General features: G+C 42.9%; 1 protein-coding gene across 2 annotated transcripts in view; it reads left to right on the top strand.

Annotated features, from left to right (window-relative positions):
• The window catches only part of LOC129830668 (regulating synaptic membrane exocytosis protein 3-like), a 160,063-nt gene extending 143,360 nt beyond the window's left edge, over nt 1-16,703 (top strand). For both annotated transcript variants that reach the window (XM_055893266.1, XM_055893265.1), the window contains exons 6-7: nt 2,762-2,901; nt 3,512-16,703. In XM_055893266.1, coding sequence (XP_055749241.1) covers nt 2,762-2,901; nt 3,512-3,727 — 356 coding nt within the window. In that variant the 3' untranslated portion in view covers nt 3,728-16,703. The remainder of the gene's footprint in view (nt 1-2,761; nt 2,902-3,511) is intronic.
• The last annotated feature ends 4,858 nt before the right edge of the window (nt 16,704-21,561 follow it).

Here is a 21,561-nt window from a genome sequence, read left to right as displayed (position 1 = left end):
GGTGTCCTGGAGGGCAGGCAGTGTACCCCGGGTGATACCTTGGGCAGACTGCACCACCTTCTTGTGAGCCCTGGGGTTGCTGGCAGTGCAGTTGCCGTACCAGGCGATACAGCCCGACAGGATGCTCTCAATTGTGCATCTGTAAAAGTTTGTGAGGGTCTTAGGGGCCACACCGAATTTCTTCAGCATCCTAAGGTTGAAGAGGCGCTGTTGCCCCTTCTTCACCACACTGTCTGTGTGGGTGGACCATTTCACATTGTCAGTGATGTGTACGCCAAGGAACTTGAAGCTTTTCACCTTCTCCACCGCGGTCCCGTCGATGTGGATAGGGGCGTGCTCCCTCTGCTGTCTTCTGAAGTCCATGATCAGCTCCTTTGTTTTGTTTACGTTGAGGGACGAGGTTATTTTCCTGGCACCACTCCGCCAGAGGCCTCACCTCCACTCTGTAGGCTGTCTCATCATTGTTGGTAATCAGGCCTACTACTGTTGTGTCGTCTGCAAACTTGATGATTGAGTTGGAGGCGTGCGTGGCCACACAGTCATTGGTGAACAGGGAGTACAGGAGGGGGCTGAGCATGCACTCTTATGGGGCCCCAGTGTTTAGGATCAGTGTAGTGGAGGTGTTGTTTCCTACCTTCACCACATGAGGGCAGCCCGTCAGGAAGTCCAGGACCCAGTTGCAAAGGGTGTCGGTGGCACGGGGTAATTTTTATAGTTTTATAAATCTTTACTTAACTAGGCAAGTCAGTTAAGAACAAATTCTTATTTACAATGACGGCTTACCCCGTTCAAACCCTAACCCTGACGATGCTGGGCAAATTGTGTGCCTCCCTATGGGACTCCCAATCACAGCCGGTTGTGATACAGCCTGGAATCGAACCATGGTCTGTAGTGAGGCCTCTAAAACTGAGATACAGTATCTTAGAACGCTGCACCAAGCGGGCGAAGGTGTTTCGCTTGTCCAGGAGCAAGACCTTGGTGTCCCCAACGTGGCTGGTTTTCCCTTTGTAATCCGTGATTGTCTTTAGACCCTACCACATACTTCTTATGTCTGAGCCGTTGAATTGCGACTCCACTTTGTTTCTGTACTGACGTTCTGCCTGTTTGATTGCATTACGGAGGGAATAACTGCACTGTTTGTATTCGACAATATTCCCAGTCACCTTGCCGTGGTTAAATGCCCTGGTTCCCGCTTTCAGTTTTGCGCGAATGCTGCCATCAATCCATGGTTTTTGGTTTAGGTAGGTCTTATTAGTCACAGTTGGAACATCATCTAGGGCTGTGGCGGTCACTAACTCTTTGTCAGCCGGTTATTGTCAAGCAAATAACTGTCGGTCTCACAGTCATTGACCGTTAATTAACATAAACACATTTAGCATTTCTTGGCTTCCACAAATGGCCTACAAGCCATTTTAAAAAGTATAATAATTCCATGTAATGTAGCCTACATCTAAACAATAAATCCATTATTCATTTTAGACAGGTCTAAAGAAACATGATATGAAGGAAATGTAGTCTATTTCAGAAGAACAGAATGACATACTCTGAGTTGTTCTCATGTTAGGTCCTGATCTGGCTGTGCCATATGGCTGTGGGCTACACTAGTTCATTTAGCAGACAAGATTTGCTTTTGATTCTGTGTCGTTATTTTATATTATTTTATAGTATGAAGAATACAATTGAACAAATCTGAATAAAATATAAATATTTTCTCCAAGTGATTTGAGGGAGTGCGCACATGCGGCTATTCTGTGTTGAGCGGTTAACAAAGACACAGGTCCTCCTATATACTTAATGTAGAGTTATTTATGTAACTTTAGTTGTTCTACAAATGTTGGGCTATATGTGTAGATTTTTAATACATTGCAAGGCTGCATGATGATTTGAAAACAAAGTTGCCTGAAGAGTGTTAGTGACAGCATATAATTCACAAGTGAAAAAAAGGCATTGTTTCTTATACTGGGCATCATTCACACGTGATAATATATCATTCACAAGTGATAGGCTAATATTGTCACCCAGCAGACTATCGTTGATTTAATCTTGTCTTTAGATATACTAAATAATACATGTGTGAAATTTGTTTTGATTTAAAATGGACCATTATCATGCACCTGTATCGAAACAGGGGCAGCGGGAAATAAATAGATGTCATCTATGTACTTAAATAGCGAATGGAGGATGTTTTTCCCCTTGGTTTATTTTCATGCCAGCCAGGTAGGCTATACTCTTAATACTAGGAAAGTTGAGAAATAAATATAGTCAGCCTAGACTATTGAAAGCTGATGGGATCCTCCTCTTTTTAGTAGAGGCCATCAATCTGTTTTCTTACGCAATTGCATAGCCTATAGAAATGTTGCGCTACATGAGCTCATGAGCTCAGATTTTCGAAAACATTTGCATTGATGTCAGATTGATTAGAGGGACAATAGAGTGCTGAGTACCAGGCAGTTAGCAAGTTTGGTAGGATACTAATGACCAGCAGCAGGATCAGAACTTGGAGAAGCCTAATCACCATGACTAAACGGTATTGTGTAGAGAGTTTTTGAAGAGTACTACAGGCAATGTGTTGATAGAACTTCAGTAGCGTTTTCCTCAAATTGGCTTTGTTAAAATCCCCAGCTTTTAATTTTCTTTCTTCTGAATTTCTTGTACACTGACTAGTCACAGGCTTTATTTGAATAGAAACAACTTTATATTTCATCCTGACCAATCACAGGGGTAATTGGATTGAAATCACTTAATCATTCATTTCCTGCAGCTACCTATGTAAAGGTGTATGTGTTGGAGAATGGGGCGTGTCTGGCTAAGAAGAAGACCAGAGTGGTGAAGAAGACTCTAGACCCCTCCTACCATCAGGCCCTGCTGTTTGAAGAGAGTCCTCAGGCCAAAGTCCTACAGGTAAATACCTAGCTATATCTAGCAATCTAGAAGTGGTAGAAATCGGATTTGTGGTTCCAGAAACCCATAAGTTCGTCTCTGTGGTTCCAGAACCCCATATGTTTGTCTCTGTGGTTCCAGAAACCTATATGTTCATCTTTGTGGTTCCAGAACCCAATATGTTCGTCTTTGTGATTCAAGAACCCCATATGTTCGTCTTTGTGGTTCCAGAACCCCATATGTTCATCTTTGTGGTTCCAGAACCCAATATGTTCGTCTTTGTGATTCCAGAACCCCATATGTTCATCTTTGTGGTTCCAGAACCCAATATGTTCGTCTTTGTGATTCCAGAACCCCATATGTTCGTCTTTGTGGTTCCAGAACCCCATATGTTCGTCTTTGTGATTCCAGAACCCCATATGTTCGTCTTTGTGGTTCCAGAACCCCATATGTTTGTCTTGCATAGCCGGATAGTATTTAATGACTTAATTTTGTTGCATCTCTAGCAGCAATACCATTTTTGGGAAGGTTAGCTAATCAAAGCATTGACTTAATTTCCCGTCCCCCTTCTCTCTCTCCCTCCCTCCCCTCTCTCCCCTCTCTCTCTCTCTCCCTCCCCTCTCTCTCCCAGGTGATTGTGTGGGGTGACTATGGGAGGATGGACCACAAGTGTTTCATGGGCATGGCTCAGATCATGCTGGATGAGTTGGACCTTGGTGCCACGGTGAGCGGATGGTACAAGCTGTTCCCCACCTCTTCTCTGGCTGACCCCAGCATCGGACCCCTCACACGGCAACTGTCCCAGTCCTCACTGGAGAGCTGTGCCACCAGCCCCTCCTGTACCTAGACAGAGAGAACTATATAGCAACAGTACACACACACACACACACCTACACACACACCCCCACACACACACACACATACACACACACACACACCCACACACACACACACACAAGAAGGGATACATACACACACACACTCATCATGCAGATATGTTATACACGGAGAAACGCAGTCAGACGTGTATACATGCAGGCTTCTGCATACACACGTGCTCATTAATAAACGCCCCCCTGCCACACACACACACTCCAACACGCTGACCCTCAGATACATCCCCATAACTACGTCAGATAACATGATTTACCAGAACATAGCATTATAGTAGCACTACTTACTGCCCAATATCCCTGTCCCCTGTCCCCGGTCCCCTGTCCCATCTCAGAATCCCTGTCCCCTGTCCCATCTCAGAATCCCTGTCCCCTGTCCCCTGTCCCCGGTCCCCTGTCCCATCTCAGAATCCCTGTCCCCGGTCCCCTGTCCCATCTCAGAATCCCTGCCCCCTGCCCCCTGTCCCCGGTCCCCTGTCCCATCTCAGAATCCCTGTCCCCTGTCCCATCTCAGAATCCCTGTCCCCTGTCCCCTGTCCCCGGTCCCCTGTCCCATCTCAGAATCCCTGTCCCCGGTCCCCTGTCCCATCTCAGAATCCCTGCCCCCTGCCCCCTGTCCCCGGTCCCCTGTCCCATCTCAGAATCCCTGTCCCCTGTCCCCAGTCCCCTGTCCCATCTCAGAATCCATGTCCCATCTCAGAATCCATGTCCCCTGTCCCATCTCAGAATCCATGTCCCCTGCCCCATCTCAGAATCCATGTCCCCTGTCCCATCTCAGAATCCATGTCCCCTGCCCCATCTCAGAATCCATGTCCCCTGTCCCATCTCAGAATCCATGTCCCCTGCCCCATCTCAGAATCCCAGGGTGGTTGAGTGATTGCCCCGATCCACTTTCCCCGATCCCAGAATGTCAAGCATGCGTCCCAAGTGGAACCCTATTCACTATATAGTGCACTACTTTGACCAGATCCTGACCAAAGTGGTTCACTTTTAAGGGAATAGGGAGGCATTTGGGACTCAAGCCAAGGCACTACTTCTCATCCCAGGGTCAGATCATTCCTGAAGACAGGTTTTAAACTCTATGCCAAACTAAGAAGAAAAACAACTTTATTTTTCAAAACCAAAGCAATTTTTATTGTTACTATCAGTCGTGCTAGTTACACAGTATATACGTCTGGATATGTAGCAGAGTCTATGACTTAGATATAATGCAAAAAAAAAATATTCAATATTTTAAACACACACACACACACACACACACACACACACACACACACACAAGTTGGAGAGGAGAGAGACGGGGCACATTATGAAGAAAAATCAACAGGCTTTTTGGATGTTTACATAATCACTATTATGTGAGGTAGCAGCGCAAATCTGATCATTTCCACAAGCCAGAGTTAATAAGTATATAGATGTTAGATAGCTAATATAGATACGTGTGTTCATGTGTGTACCGGCTGCATCCTACACGTTTGCTTGCAACCCTTATTGAGACATTTTAAAGTGCTATTTTTAGCTTGCCCTTTAAGATTCTAATCAGATATATATAGATGGTCATTTATTTATTTAGCTAATCAGTCACTGTCTATAGAACATGCAGAACGTGACACCCTACACTGAGTTTGGGGAGATGGAGGGGCATCGTTTCCACCGAGAACAAAGTCCCAAACTACCAGCATCCCTCGTCGACAAGCTGCATTGTGGGACACAGGAGGACCAACTGACAAACGGAACCCTCACAGGAATGGACCTCAAACCTTCCTCAAGAGCGTTCAGCACAAAGGCTTCTGGGTAGTCTGGGCTGTAGTCGTCGTTCACTGTAGACCCTGTTAGTGCGAACCACACTGGACTTCATATCCCAGAGGTGATACTGTACGCTTCTGCCCCACCAGCATGTCTACAGACTAGAAGCTTTTGGATCAACTTCCACTTGATTTCCTGTTTGTAGTTTTTATCTACACTTCCTGATTTTGACCGTAAGTAGGAGGAAGGAAACATTGGTGAGAAAGAAGTCCTTCTGATGTCTGTGGTGGGATCTCCCACACCACACACACACACACACACACACACACACACACACACACACACACACACACACACACACACACACACACACACACACACACACACACACACACACACACACACACACACACACACACACACACACACACACACACACACACACACACACCCTTTAACTCCTGAGGTTATGTGGTGAGGTCACTGCTCTCTCTCTCAGCAATGTAAACCCCAGCAGCACAGATATATTGTATCCTCAATTACCTTCAAAAACCAGTAGATGGCGTCTGATTAGTTCCAGTACAACCAGTAGGTGACGTCTGATTAGTTCCAGTACAACCAGTAGATGGCGTCTGATTAGTTCCAGTACAACCAGTAGGTGACGTCTGATTAGTTCCAGTACAACCAGTAGATGACGTCTGATTAGTTCCAGTACAACCAGTAGGTGACGTCTGATTCGTTCCTGTACAACCAGTAGGTGACGTCTGATTCGTTCCAGTACAACCAGTAGGTGACGTCTGATTAGTTCCAGTACAACCAGTAGGTGACGTCTGATTCGTTCCTGTACATGCTCAAACTCAAAAACATATTGTCATCTTGTTTACTGATATAGTATCTTGGACATTTCTGCTGATCACCAGTTTTACATATCATCGTGGATCTAATCTGGACACATTGGTCAGGTCTCTTAGATGACTTCTTAAATCTCTCTAATCTGTTTAGGGACTGATTCCGATTTTGGTATTTATACTTAGCGTATTCAGTCACGTAACGCGTACTGCAGGTGTGGCTACCTTGTGCGGCTCTGAATACATTTTCATTAAACTTCTGAAAACTCTCTACCATTTGTTGGCCAACAGATTTTCCTCGCAGAGTTTTCATTCAATAGGGTTTTCAGTACATTTATCTTAAAGCCATCCCTTTAAAATACGCTGCATCTTTAATTATAATTTTGATATGTTTGTTGGTATGTTTCAGTTTGCTGCTAAATAACTGATTTCATATTTGTTTTCTATCAATTATATGGTAAACTAGATCTAAATCAAGTGGCGTTCATATTTACAATCCCCTTATCCATTTACCCAGCTCTTATCAAGAACTTTTATCAAATTGTAAATTGACAGTGCATGGAGAATGGTGTTAAAGTACATGGGGGTTTTTCTCACCTGGAACTGGCAGGTTCACTAGGCCGTATTCTTGGTTTCCTCGTGTATAAAGGTGGTGGAATTATGAGGGAATATAAATCAAAGGTCAGAATACAGGGTATCGGTAGACACACCTTCATTTATTCCATCTCAACCCCCAAAACGAATAGCAGGTGAATTAACATGCGATTCTCCTTTTTTAAGTTCAAGGTCAGAATACGCATCGAGAGAAAAGTTGATAAAAAGGGAATTCCTTTCCATTCTACTGACGTGTACTTATCTCCGGGTTGGAATCAGGGGCCTTGTTGAGTATGGTTACATGCACACACGAATCCAATTATTGTGAAATATCCGATTTTTAATATAATAGTTTGATTTTAAATGTTTACATGCTTTGCAAGAAGAATGTTTGCCCTAATCATGTTAACATGGACTCAAATGAAATCAAGCTACCTGATGGGACTTCGATAAATGCAACAACCAAAAAATCAGCAATCAAAATTAACATCCGACCACAGAGACCATGTTATTTTTGGGAAGCCTATTTGATTCTGAGTTTGGAAATATAAATCTGTATGTGAAAACCATTTCTAACATGCATTCTTTTCTTGTTGAGGTTTTCCAAACTCACTTCACTTTTCATTTATATTTAACTAGGCAAGTCAACTAGGCAAGAACAAATTCTTATTTTCAATGGCGGCCTAGGAACAATGGGTTAAACTACCTTGTTCAGGAGCAGAACAACAGATGTTTTACTTATCAGCTCGGGGATTCGATCTTGCAGCCTTTCGGTTACTAGTCCAACGCTCTGACCGCTAGGCTACCTGCCACCCCACTTATGCATTAAGATGGAGGCTTGCGCTGCTGGAGCTGGTACATACTCCGATTTTGATCTTACACCCGATTTAAGTTGTTTACATGACTAAAAGCATATTCGGCCTACTGCCATAATCAGTTTAATAACTAGTGTGCATGTCAACACGTACTCAGTGTTTCTAATGTGTTACTGTTAGTTGGCTGTAATGACCAAACTTTCCTTACAACAAATATTTCTACAAATAATTTTGTTAATAGACTTTACATTGAATGATGTGTGTTTCTGTAGCTACGGGCCCATTGGAACCTGCTGTGGAGAGACACAGACATAAAGACATTCCGGAACACTTTACACTCTGTTCTAGAATAGCATTTGAAATGATTAGAAAATCTTTTATCCCGTAGTTTTGTCAATACAGTTGGATTTTTTTTTATTTTTTTTGTGTTCGTTGATATATTTAGTCAGGGATATGAAATAATTTCCTTTAATGTTTGCAGCACAGAGAGAACTTCTATATGCTCATGTTTATGAAGTAGTTTTAAATGTACTTTTTGATCTATTTTTGTGGGCAGCTAGCATGATTTATAAAAAAATACTGCTTTGTTTTTTTTCTGTATTTGCACATGTTTTCTTCAACAAAATGCGCGACTGAATGCTGATAGAAACAACAATATGTTTGTTGGAAAGAAGAAAAAAAATACAAAGAATTTATTAAAACTAAACTTAATTAAATTATTTCAATATAACTGTATAACTGAGAACCAGACCTGTTCACAGCTGGATCATTAGTCCTATTGAGCTATTGAAAAGACAACTAGGTATTGACATTTTGTGATTGTGACATGTTTGGGAACTTGTATGAGGTTGTGTGTGTCCCAAAAACGACCGTATATATTGAGTAGCTAGTAGCTACACAATGTTAACAACATAACTTGAGAAGTTTGAAGTTTGATAAAGAGGCTGAGAGTGAATACCTAAATGTAAAGGGACTTTTTTTCTCAAGTATAGAAGATGTTTTTCCAAATATATACCAAAAGGGAACAGGACAGTGTTGACATATCGACTTTCTTCAAAAAATATAGTCGTGGTGTGATTTTTGTCTTTCAAATTAACTATGTGATGTTTAAGGCAAAGGGCAGACAGAAGGGTCAAAGGTCATATGTCAGCTACTGAAAGAATGTGTAGTTACTTGCTATTAGGGCCACTTGTAAATTGTACTTCACTTGAGCTGTGGGACAGTTTCCTGATAGTAGAACATCTTGCAGACATGGGTCAGGTGTTATAATGTTGATTAACTTTACAGTCCACTATTTACATGGTATGTTATTGAGTTTACATGGTCAAATTTGGGGGTTTCCTTGGTTCCTGTAACACCAATGTTTTAAATTATTTGAATTAAGTATCAAGCAGAAAAAGGGGCTTAATAAACAGGACTGTAAAGGAAATCAACAGGACTGTAAAGGAAAGCAACAGGACTGTAAAGTAAATCTCCAAACCTGTCAATTAAAGCACCAGGACTGTAAAGTAAATCTCCAAACCTGTCAATTAAAGCACCAGGACTGTAAAGTAAATCTCCAAACCTGTCAATTGAAGCACCAGGACTGTAAAGTAAATCTCCAAACCTGTCAATTAAAGCACCAGGACTGTAAAGTAAATCTCCAAACCTGTAAATTAAAGCACCAGGACTGTAAAGTAAATCTCCAAACCTGTCAATTAAAGCACCAGGACTGTAAAGTAAATCTCCAAACCTGTCAATTAAAGCACCAGGACTGTAAAGTAAATCTCCAAACCTGTCAATTAAAGCACCAGTACTGTAAAGTAAATCTCCAAACCTGTCAATTAAAGCACCAGGACTGTAAAGTAAATCTCCAAACCTGTCAATTAAAGCACCAGGACTGTAAAGTAAATCTCCAAACCTGTCAATTAAAGCACCAGGACTGTAAAGTAAATCTCCAAACCTGTCAATTAAAGCACCAGGACTGTAAAGTAAATCTTCAGACCTGTCAATTAAAGCACCAGGACTGTAAAGTAAATCTCCAAACCTGTAAATTAAAGCACCAGGACTGTAAAGTAAATCTCCAAACCTGTCAATTAAAGCACCAGGACTGTAAAGTAAATCTCCAAACCTGTCAATTAAAGCACCAGGACTGTAAAGTAAATCTCCAAACCTGTCAATTAAAGCACCAGGACTGTAAAGTAAATCTCCAAACCTGTCAATTAAAGCACCAGGACTGTAAAGTAAATCTCCAAACCTGTCAATTAAAGCACCAGGACTGTAAAGTAAATCTCCAAACCTGTCAATTAAAGCACCAGGACTGTAAAGTAAATCTCCAAACCTGTCAATTAAAGCACCAGTACTGTAAAGTAAATCTCCAAACCTGTCAATTAAAGCACCAGGACTGTAAAGTAAATCTCCAAACCTGTCAATTAAAGCACCAGGACTGTAAAGTAAATCTTCAGACCTGTCAATTAAAGCACCAGGACTGTAAAGTAAATCTCCAAACCTGTAAATTAAAGCACCAGGACTGTAAAGTAAATCTCCAAACCTGTCAATTAAAGCACCAGGACTGTAAAGTAAATCTCCAAACCTGTCAATTAAAGCACCAGGACTGTAAAGTAAATCTCCAAACCTGTCAATTAAAGCACCAGGACTGTAAAGTAAATCTCCAAACCTGTCAATTAAAGCACCAGGACTGTAAAGTAAATCTCCAAACCTGTCAATTAAAGCACCAGGACTGTAAAGTAAATCTCCAAACCTGTCAATTAAAGCACCAGGACTGTAAAGTAAATCTCCAAACCTGTCAATTAAAGCACCAGGACTGTAAAGTAAATCTCCAAACCTGTAAATTAAAGCACCAGGACTGTAAAGTAAATCTCCAGACCTGTAAAGGAAAGCAACAGGACTGTAAAGTAAAGCAACAGGACTGTAAAGTAAAGCAACAGGACTGTAAAGGAAAGCAACAGGACTGTAAAGGAAAGCAACAGGACTGTAAAGTAACCAACAGGACTGTAAAGTAAAGCAACAGGACTGTAAAGTAAAGCAACAGGACTGTAAAGTAAAGCAACAGGACTGTAAAGTAAAACAACAGGACTGTAAAGGAAAGTAACAGGACTGTAAAGTAAAGCAACAGGACTGTAAAGGAAAGCAACAGGACTGTAAAGGAAAGCAACAGGACTGTAAAGTAAAACAACAGGACTGTAAAGTAAAGCAACAGGACTGTAAAGTAAAACAACAGGACTGTAAAGGAAAGCAACAGGACTGTAAAGGAAAGCAACAGGACTGTAAAGTAAAGCAACAGGACTGTAAAGGAAAGCAACAGGACTGTAAAGTAAAACAACAGGACTGTAAAGTAAAGCAACAGGACTGTAAAGGAAAACAACAGGACTGTAAAGTAAAGCAACAGGACTGTAAAGTAAAGCAACAGGGCTGTAAAGCAACAGGACTGTAAAGTAAAGCAACAGGACTGTAAAGGAAAGCAACAGGACTGTAAAGGAAAGCAACAGGACTGTAAAGGAAAGCAACAGGACTGTAAAGTAAAGCAACAGGACTGTAAAGGAAAGCAACAGGACTGTAAAGGAAAGCAACAGGACTGTAAAGGAAAGCAACAGGACTGTAAAGTAAAGCAACAGGACTGTTAAAGTGAAGCAACAGGACTGTAAAGCAACAGGACTGTAAAGTAAAGCAACAGGACTGTAAAGGAAATCAACAGGACTGTAAAGTAAAGCAACAGGACTGTAAAGTGAAGAAACAGGACTGTATAGTAAAGCAACAGGACTGTAAAGTAAAGCAACAGGACTGTAAAGGAAAGCAACATGACTGTAAAGTAAAGCAACAGGACTGTAAAGTAAAGCAACAGGACTGTAAAGTAAAGCAACAGGACTGTTAAAGTGAAGCAACAGGACTGTAAAGTAAAGCAACAGGACTGTAAAGTAAAGCAACAGGACTGTAAAGGAAAGCAACAGGACTGTAAAGGAAAGCAACAGGACTGTAAAGTAAAGCAACAGGACTGTAAAGTAAAGCAACAGGACTGTAAAGTAAAGCAACAGGACTGTAAAGGAAAGCAACAGGACTGTAAAGGAAAGCAACAGGACTGTAAAGGAAAGCAACAGGACTGTAAAGTAAAGTAACAGGGCTGTAAAACAACATGACTGTAAGGGAAAGCAACAGGACTGTAAAGTAAAGTAACAGGACTGTAAAGTAAAGCAACAGGACTGTAAGGTAAAACAACAGGACTGTAAAGTAAAGCAACAGGACTGTAAAGTAAAGCAACAGAACTATAACGCCACGACAGTGGAGCTGGGTGACGCCACGACAGTGGAGCTGGGTGACGCCACGACAGTGGAGCTGGGTGACGCCACGACAGTGGAGCTGGGTGACGTCACGACAGTGGAGCTGGGTGACGCCACGACAGTGGAGCTGGGTGACGCCACGACAGTGGAGCTGGGTGACGCCACGACAGTGGAGCTGGGTGACGCCAGGACAGTGGAGCTGGGTGACGCCACGACAGTGGAGCTGGGCGAGTCCTTGTCAGCAAATTACCCTAGCACATCCCCAGATGGTTTGATGGAGTAGGGTGAAGTTGCTCCTAGACGCTGATCTTGGGTCAGTTTTGCATTTCCCCCACTAATGGTTAAGGTTAAGATTGAGGGGGGGGGAAGCTGATCCTAGATCTGTACCCAGGGGAAACTTCACCCCGGAGCTGGATGGATGGTTAAGAGTGTTGGTGCCTTAATGCAAGCAGAAATTGATTGTCAGCACAGGGTTTGATGAGAGTGATTTAGTGATAAGAAGCATGTGTGTGAGTGTGTGAGAGACAGAGAAGAGAGGCTGACAATCAGAAAGGGAAAAAGTGGATGGAATTACAGGTAGTTTGCTTGTATTCTCTTGTGTGGCTGGCATGTGACGGAATGTTGATGCACCTGAACAGGGAGGTGGAATGAACGGGGCATATTGACTATTTGCAGGTATGCTTAGTCAGCTTGTCTGTTATGTTCTCCTGCGTCTCATTGGCCACAGCTTTAAGATACTACACAGTGAAGTGGTGAATGTATCCTCACACACTGACCATGTCTCCTGTCATCGTTGAATACGAGTCGTTTTTTATAGAAATCATTTCATTTTGTTTCGTTTTTTTTTTTTTGCTTGCAATGTAACCCTGTCCACAAGCTTGCTCTCCTGTGGAATCTCCTGTGGAATCTCCTGTAGAATCTCCTGTAGAATCTCCTGTAGAATCTCCTGTAGAATCTGTAGAATCTCCGGTGGAATCTCCTGTAGAATCTCCTGTGGAATCTCCTGTGGAATCTCCTGGGGAATCTTCTGTAGAATTTCCTGCAGAATCTCCTGTAGAATCTCCTGTAGAATCTCCTGTAGAATCTCCTGTGGAATCTCCTGTAGAATCTCCTGTAGAATCTCCTGTGGGATCTCCTGTAGAATCTCCTGTGGATTCTCCTGTAGAATCTCCTGTAGAATCTCCTGTAGAATCTCCTGTGGAATCTCCTGTAGAATCTCCTGTAGAATCTCCTGTAGAATCTCCTGTGGAATCTCCTGTGGAATCTCCTGTGGAATCTCCTGTGGAATCTCCTGTAGAATCTCCTGTAGAATCTCCTGTGGAATCTCCTTTAGAATCTCCTGTAGAATCTCCTGTAGAATCTGTAGAATCTCTGGTGGAATCTCCTGTAGAATCTCCTGTAGAATCTGTAGAATCTCCGGTGGAATCTCCTGTAGAATCTCCTGTAGAATCTGTAGAATCTCCGGTGGAATCTCCTGTAGAATCTCCTGTAGAATCTCCTGTAGAATCTCCTGTAGAATCTGTAGAATCTCCGGTGGAATCTCCTGTAGAATCTGTAGAATCTCCTGTAGAATCTCCTGTAGAATCTCCTGTGGAATCTCCTGTGGAATCTCCTGTGGAATCTCCTGTGGAATCATCTAGAACTTTTCTTAGTGTTTTGAGAGACTTTCTTCATGTAACTGGGTTATTATGTCTGAAACCAACTGCAAATGAATTCTCTTTTAATGAGTATTATACTGAAATGTTATTTTAGTTTTTGTAACGAGGGGAGAAGAGTCATTTAGGAGGAGGAGTGAGTTGTGGACGACTGCAAGGTGATAACAGGGAAATGTGTCTTTATATTCTCCTTGTAAATGAGGGCTTGTCCAGTTTACAGTGGCCTTATTTTCTTTAGGAGACATTGCTCTACTGTTGTAGCACTGGTACATGGTTGAAAGTTTGAACAAAACACATTTTTAAAAAGTAACGCAAAAAAACTATCTTTCTGTATATGTAGTTTTCTGAATGTATTTCTACATCATTACACTGTATTGGGGTGTAGCTTGTTGTTGGTACTGTTTCATTGCTGTGTTTTCTCCAGGTGGACTGACCTGTATTGGTTCAGTCCCTGTTATACTGTGTCTTCACCTTTTGGGTATTTATTTAAAACAATAGGCTCTATGGTTGACCTTTTAAATGAGGCATGAATAAGACACATGATGTCATGAAATTTATTAATTTATTCAATGTTGAATTGAGATAATATCGGATCCCCTGAATTAACCGATTTATTAATGAAGCTGAATTAAACAATTTATTAATGAAGCTGAATTAAACAATTTATTAATGAAGCTGAATCAACCGATTTATTAATGAAGCTAAATTATACAATTTATTAATGAAACTGAATTAAACAATTTATTAATGAAGCTGAATTAACCCATTTATTAATGAAGCTGAATTATACAATTTATTAATGAAGCTGAATTAAACAATTTATTAATGAAGCTGAATCAACCGATTTATTAATGAAGCTGAATTAACGGATTTTATTAATTAATGAAGCATGAATTAACCCATTTATTAATGAAGCTGAATTAAACAATTTATTAATGAAGCTGAATTAACCGATTTATTAATGAAGCTGAATCAACCAATTTATTAATGAAGCTGAATTAACAGATTTATTTATGAACCTTAGAACTGTAATTTAATACACGTTTGTACTTCAGAAAAACCTTAAAATATTTTACCGCATGGTTACTTTTGAAGGATCTCTTGTATTTACAATATGTTGATGATAATGATGATGATATAATCAATTTAGATATATACTCAGCAATGTGTCATGGGAAATCTTTAAATTGCAAGAAATATGAACAATTGTATCTGATGTAGCATGAATTTAGCCTTCCATCCTACTGATACAGAGTTATTCTTCTGCCAATAATAATGTATGTTCTTGTGTCAGAGGACTTAGCTTTGTCAGTTAGGCTGTGACGACTAGGGCCAGCCTTAAGTCCCCTAGATACAGTACCTCTGACTGGTTTCTACCACACCAAATGGACAAACATCACTACAGTTTGAACGGCAGGGGGAGTACCCAGGAGTGGGTAGTCCCCAGGAGTGGGTAGTCCCCAAGAGTGGGTAGTCCCCAAGAGTGGGGAGTCCCCAGGAGAGGGTAGTCCCCAGGAGTGGGTAGTCCCCAGGAGTGGGTAGTCCCCAGGAGTGGGTAGTCCCCAGGAGTGGGTAGTCCCCAGGAGTGGGGAGTCCCCAGGAGTGGGTAGTCCCCAGGAGTGGGTAGTACCCAGGAGTGGGTAGTACCCAGGAGTGGGGAGCACCCAGGAGTGGGGAGCACCCAGGAGTGGGGAGCACCCAGGAGTGGGGAGCACCCAGGAGTGGGGAGCCCCCAGGAGAGGGTAGTCCCCAGGAGAGGGTAGTCCCCAGGAGTGGGTAGTACCCAGGAGTGCTAGGCTCTCCTTTCACAAATCAGGACAACCCCATAAATGCTGAAAATGTTCACGTAGGCACCACCATAGTGTTGAAGAAATAAACACTGGACTAGTCCACTATTTGGAGGGTACCGCTAGTCAGTGTGTAATTCAAACTTTGATATCATCTAGTTCAGCAGGATCATATCAAATTGACAAACAGTTTTCAGAGCTTAGCACCATCGACTCACAAAGCACTAAATGCACTGAGAACATAAAAAAACATTTTACGATGAACCTCAAGTTTTCCATGAGCAAAAAACAAAACAAACAAAATATTCAAGAAAGTCATTTTTCAGGTCTTTACGTCTGCTTGTCAGCATAGCAACCTTTAGCAAGGATAAGAATATTGTTTAATATAGTTTTTTTGCTCCACAGAGCAAATTTTACTACTGCTGCCGTAAATGCTGTTCGTCAACATTAAGTCACGTTTCTAATCGTCATTAGTCACAGCAAAAGTTCCTGAGCAGCCATTTTGTCTGTCAACTTCTGACAGTCTGTCACAAATCACAAATGAGAATCTCCCAAAGCCATGTTGTAGACCACAGTAGCTTCCCCCTTTAAAGATGACCTCCATATGGTCATCCATAGCCAGGGAACAACCCCTCCTCTCAAACATGCAGCAATGTAACACAGTAACATTGCAGAAATGTTGGGAAAATGTCACAGTAACTTTAATGTTTTTTGATAATCTATTGGATATTTAGATCATCTAGATTTAACATGTATTCACATACACAATGGCTTGATTGATCGATGAGGCTTTTGGCCAATAGTGTGGACGTAAAGGCTCATCGATGGATCAGCTGATTGGACAAGGGGATATTGGGGTCTAAGGCTGGTGTTGGTAATAAACAGTTTTTTACTTACTGGTCTGGCCCATCATTCAAATAGTGAGTTTGAACGAGCAAAGTGTTGTAGATTTTGAAGGAGCTGTAATTTTATACTTGTGCTTTGTAAATGTTTTCTATGTGCAGTATTTGATAATGTAAAACTGGTATTTTTTGTGGATTGTACGCTGCAGAATTGAGTACTTAAAGTGCACGTAGTTTTGTAAGAAAAGAGTACCAAACTGATGAAAAACAAGAAAAAATATATACATAATGTTTCGGGTTCAGAAGCCTGTATTTGCATGCCCTTTGACATCTGGACGCAAGGTTAATAAAGTTTGATTCGAATCGCTACTTTTGTCTTCCCATTATGTCATTGTGTAAGTGATTTAAACTTTTTGTCACATTTGGGGACAACTTTCAGGATGTATCAATGTTGGAGAGAAATATCAATATGAAAAAACAGATTACAATTTTTATGACCTGATTTTTCTTCCCACAAGCCCTTTTTATATTTGTCTGAAAACAATACAAACAGATGGAACATAACTGACATACATATTATTCATATTGATTGTTAGACTAAATATATTTGGAAAAATATATACAGTACCAGTCAAAACGTTTGGACACACCTACTCATTCAAGGGTTTTTCTGTATTTTTTACTATTTTCTACATTGTAGAATAATAGAGAAGACATCAAAACTATGAAATAACACATATGGAATCATGTAGTAACCAAAAAAGTGTTAAACAAATCAAATTATATTTTATATTTGAGATTCTTCAAAGTAGCCACTCTTTGCCTTGATGACAGCTTTGCACACTCTTGGCATTCTCCCAACCAGCTTCATGAGGTAGTCACATGGAATGAATTTCAAATAACAGGTGTGCCTTCTTAAATGTTAATGTGTGGAATTTCTATCCTTCTTAATGCGTTTGAGCCAATCAGTTGTGTTGTGACAAGGTAGGGGTGGTAAACCGAAGATAGCCCTATTTGGTAAAAGACCAAGTCCATATTATGGCACGAACAGCTCAAATAAGCAAAGAGAAACAACAGTCCATCATTACTTTAATCTCTCTTGGGTACGTGAGACCTCTTCAACAGCCAGTGAAACTGCTGGGCGCCAAATTCAAATACAGAAATACTCATTATAAAAATTCAGAAAACAAAACATATTTTACATAGGTTTAAAGATTAACTGCTTGTGAATCCAACTACGGTGTCAGATTGTAAAATGCTTTACGGCGAAAGCATACCTTACGATTATTTGAGAACATAGCCCACTAGACAAATCATCACAAACAGTAACCAGCCAAGTAGAAGAGTTACACAAGTCAGAAATAGAGATAAAATTAATCCCTTTCCTTTGATGATCTTCATATGGTTGCACTCAGCAGACATTCATTTACTCAATAAATGTTCCTTTTGTTCGATAAAGTCTCCTAATATCCAAAAACATCAGTTTTGTTAGCTCGTTTTCTTCAGTAATCCACAGGCTCAAACGCAGTCAAAAAAGGCAGACAAAAAAATTGTATCCGTAAAATTCATAGAAACATGTCAAACGATGTTTATATTCAATCCTCAGGTAGTGTTTAGCCTAAATAATCAATAATATTTCAACCGGACAATACGTCGTCAATTTAAAAGGTAAACAAGAAAGGCACGCTCTCGGTCTCGCTCAAGAAAAAGCTCTGTGACACTTTAGGGTCCACTCATTCAGACTGCTCTTACTTCCTCCTTTTTCAGAATACAAGCCTGAAACAATTTCTAAAGACTGTTGACATCTAGTGGAAGGCATAGAAACTGCCATTTGAGTCCTAAATCAAAGGATACTGTAATGGCATTGAATAGAATACTACAAAACCAAAAACACTTTTTTGGTTACTACATGATTCCATATGTTTGTTTTCATAGTTTTGATGTCTTCACTATTATTCTACGATGTAGAAAATAGTACAAATAAAGAAAAACCCTAGAATGAGTAGGTGTGTTCAAACTTATTGTTACGCTCGATGAGGATAAAGGTAAGGAGTCAGGCGCAGAGAGCAAAGGTAACGGGAAAAAAACACTTTTAATGTCCACCCAGAAATACAACTGGTAACGTCAAAAAAACATTGGCGTACAACTCCAACCTGAATAAAGTCCAAAACTGGAAACATAAATTCAGTCTGTGGTAAATCCCAATGAAAAATAGCAACCTCAACATACAAACAGAGAAACAAGCCCGCACAAACATAAACGGGCTAAACGAACTTAAATAACCCCACCCTAACAACCAAACACTAAACAGGTGACATCAATTAGACAAAAACAAACGAAAAGGAAAAAAGGATCGGTGGCAGCTAGTAGACCGGCGACGACGACCGCCGAGCGCCACTCGAACAGGAAGGAAGGCCACCTTCGGTACTACTCGTTACAGTACCCCCCTCCTGACGCGCAGCTCCCGCAGCGCGCCGACGCCGGCCTCGAGGACGACCCGGGGGCCGAGGCGCAGGGCGATCCGGATGGAGGCGATGGAACTCTCTCAGCATAGATGGATCCAATATATCCCCCACCGGGACCCAGCACCTCTCCTCCGGACCGTACCCCTCCCAGTCCACGAGGTACTGAAGGCCCCCCACCCGACGTCTGGAATCCAGAATAGACCTTATCCTGTACGCCGGGGACCCCTCTATATCCAGAGGGGGTGGAGGGACCTCCGGCACCTCACCTTCCTGCATGGGACCAGCTACCACCGGCCTGAGGAGAGACACATGAAATGAGGGGTTAATACGATAATAAGAAGGAAGTAACAATCGGTAACACACCTCATTTATTCTCCTCAGGACTTTAAATGGCCCTACACACTGCGGACCCAGCTTCCGGCAGGGCAGGCGGAGGGGCAGGTTTCGGGTCGAGAGCCAGACCCTATCCCCCGGTGCAAACACGGGGGCCTCACTGCGGTGACGGTCAGCGCTCTTCTTCTGTCGTCTACTCGCCTGACGCAGAGACTCCTGGACGGCTCTCCAAGTCTCCTTAGAGCGCTGTACCCACTCCTCCACCGCAGGAGCCTCGGTCTGACTCTGATGCCATGGTGCCAGAACCGGCTGATACCCCAACACACACTCAAATGGTGACATGTTGGTAGAGGAGTGGCTTAGTGAGTTCTGAGCGATCTCTGCCCAAGGGATGTATCTTGACCACTCCCCTGGCCGGTCCTGGCAATACGACCGCAGAAACCTACCCACCTCCTGGTTCACTCTCTCCACCTGCCCATTACTCTCCGGGTGATACCCCGATGTAAGGCTGACCGAGACCCCCAAATGCTCCATAAACGCCTTCCATACTCTGGAAGTGAACTGGGGACCCCGATCAGAAACAATATCCTCGGGCACCCCGTAATGCCGGAAGACATGGGTAAATAATGCCTCCGCAGTCTGCAGGGCCGTAGGGAGACCGGGCAACGGGATAAGACGGCAGGACTTAGAGAACCGATCCACAACGACCAGGATCGTAGTGTTCCCCTGAGATGGAGGTAAGTCAGTCAGAAAATCTACCGAAAGATGGGACCACGGCCGTTGTGGAACGGGGAGGGGTTGTAACTTCCCTCGAGGCAGGTGCCTAGGAGCCTTACTCTGAGCGCACACCGAACAGGAAGAGACATAGAATCGCACATCCTTCTCCAAGGTGGGCCACCAGTACTTCCCCCTAAGACCTCGCACTGTCCTCGAAATACCCGGGTGACCCGACGAGAGTATACCATGAGCCCATCGAATCAATTGATCACGAACAGCGAGCGGTACATACCTACGCCGCTCCGGGCACTGTGGAGGTGCAGGTTCCTCCCTTAACGCCCGCTCGATGTCCGCGTCCACCTCCCATACTATCGGTGCCACCAACTTGGCCGCCGGAATGATGGGAGTAGGATCGATGGACCGTTCCTCTGAGTCATAGAGACGAGACAGCGCGTCGGCCTTAGTATTAAGTGAACCTGGTCGATACGAGATAGTAAAACGAAATCTGGTGAAATACATGGCCCACCTTGCCTGACGCGGATTCAGTCTCTTAGCTGATCGAATATACTCCAGGTTACGGTGGTCAGTCCAGATGAGAAAAGGGTGCTTAGCCCCCTCAAGCCAGTGTCTCCACACCTTCAAGGCCTTAACCATAGCCAACAACTCCCTATCCCCCACATCATAATTCCGCTCCGCTGGCCCAAGTTTTTTCGAAAAAAAAGCACAAGGGCGGAGTTTTGGTGGCACACCCGAGCGCTGTGAGAGCACCGCTCCAACCCCAGCCTCGGATGCGTCCACCTCTACTATAAACGCCAAAGAAGGGTCCGGATGCGCCAACACTGGCGCCTCGGTAAACAGCACCTTCAACCTACAGAAGGCCCTGTCTGCCTCTGCCGACCACTGCAAACGCACCGGCCCCCCCTTCAGGAGTGAGGTAATAGGGGCTGCTACCTGACCAAAACCCCGGATAAACCTCCGGTAGTAATTGGCAAACCCTAAGAACCGCTGCACCTCTTTTACCGTGGTCGGAGTCGGCCAATTACGCACGGCTTTTACGCGGTCACCCCCTATATCCACCCCCGAGCTGGAAATGCGGTAACCCAGGAAGGAAACGGCTTGTTTAGAAAACTCACATTTCTCCGCCTTCACGTACAAGTCATGCTCCAGCAGTCGCCCAAGAACCTTGCGCACCAGAGACACATGCGCGGCGCGTGTAGCAGAGTAGATCAAAATATCGTCAATATACACCACCACACCCTGTCCGTGCAGGTCTCTGAGAATCTCGTCAACAAAGGATTGAAAGACAGCTGGAGCATTCTTTAACCCGTACGGCATGACGAGGTACTCATAATGGCCCGATGTAGTACTAAACGCGGTTTTCCACTCATCTCCCTCCCGAATACGCACCAGATTATACGCGCTCCTGAGATCCAGTTTCGTGAAGAACCGTGCTCCGTGGAATGATTCCATCGCCGTAGCGATGAGAGGTAGTGGGTAACTAAAACCCACCGTGATGGAATTGAGACCTCGATAATCAATACACGGACGCAACCCACCATCCTTTTTCTTCACAAAAAAGAAACTCGAAGAGACGGGTGACATGGAGGGCCGAATGAATCCTTGTCCCAGAGCTTCCGTGACATATGTCTCCATAGCCAACGTCTCCTCCTGGGACAAAGGATACACATGACTCCTGGGAAGTGCAGCGTTTA

Source organism: Salvelinus fontinalis, chromosome 32 (assembly GCF_029448725.1).
Source record: "Salvelinus fontinalis isolate EN_2023a chromosome 32, ASM2944872v1, whole genome shotgun sequence".
In the NCBI taxonomy this organism is placed as follows: domain Eukaryota; kingdom Metazoa; phylum Chordata; class Actinopteri; order Salmoniformes; family Salmonidae; genus Salvelinus; species Salvelinus fontinalis.
The sequence above is the reverse complement of the archived record's forward strand: the minus strand, read 5'-3'. Positions and strand labels throughout refer to the sequence as shown.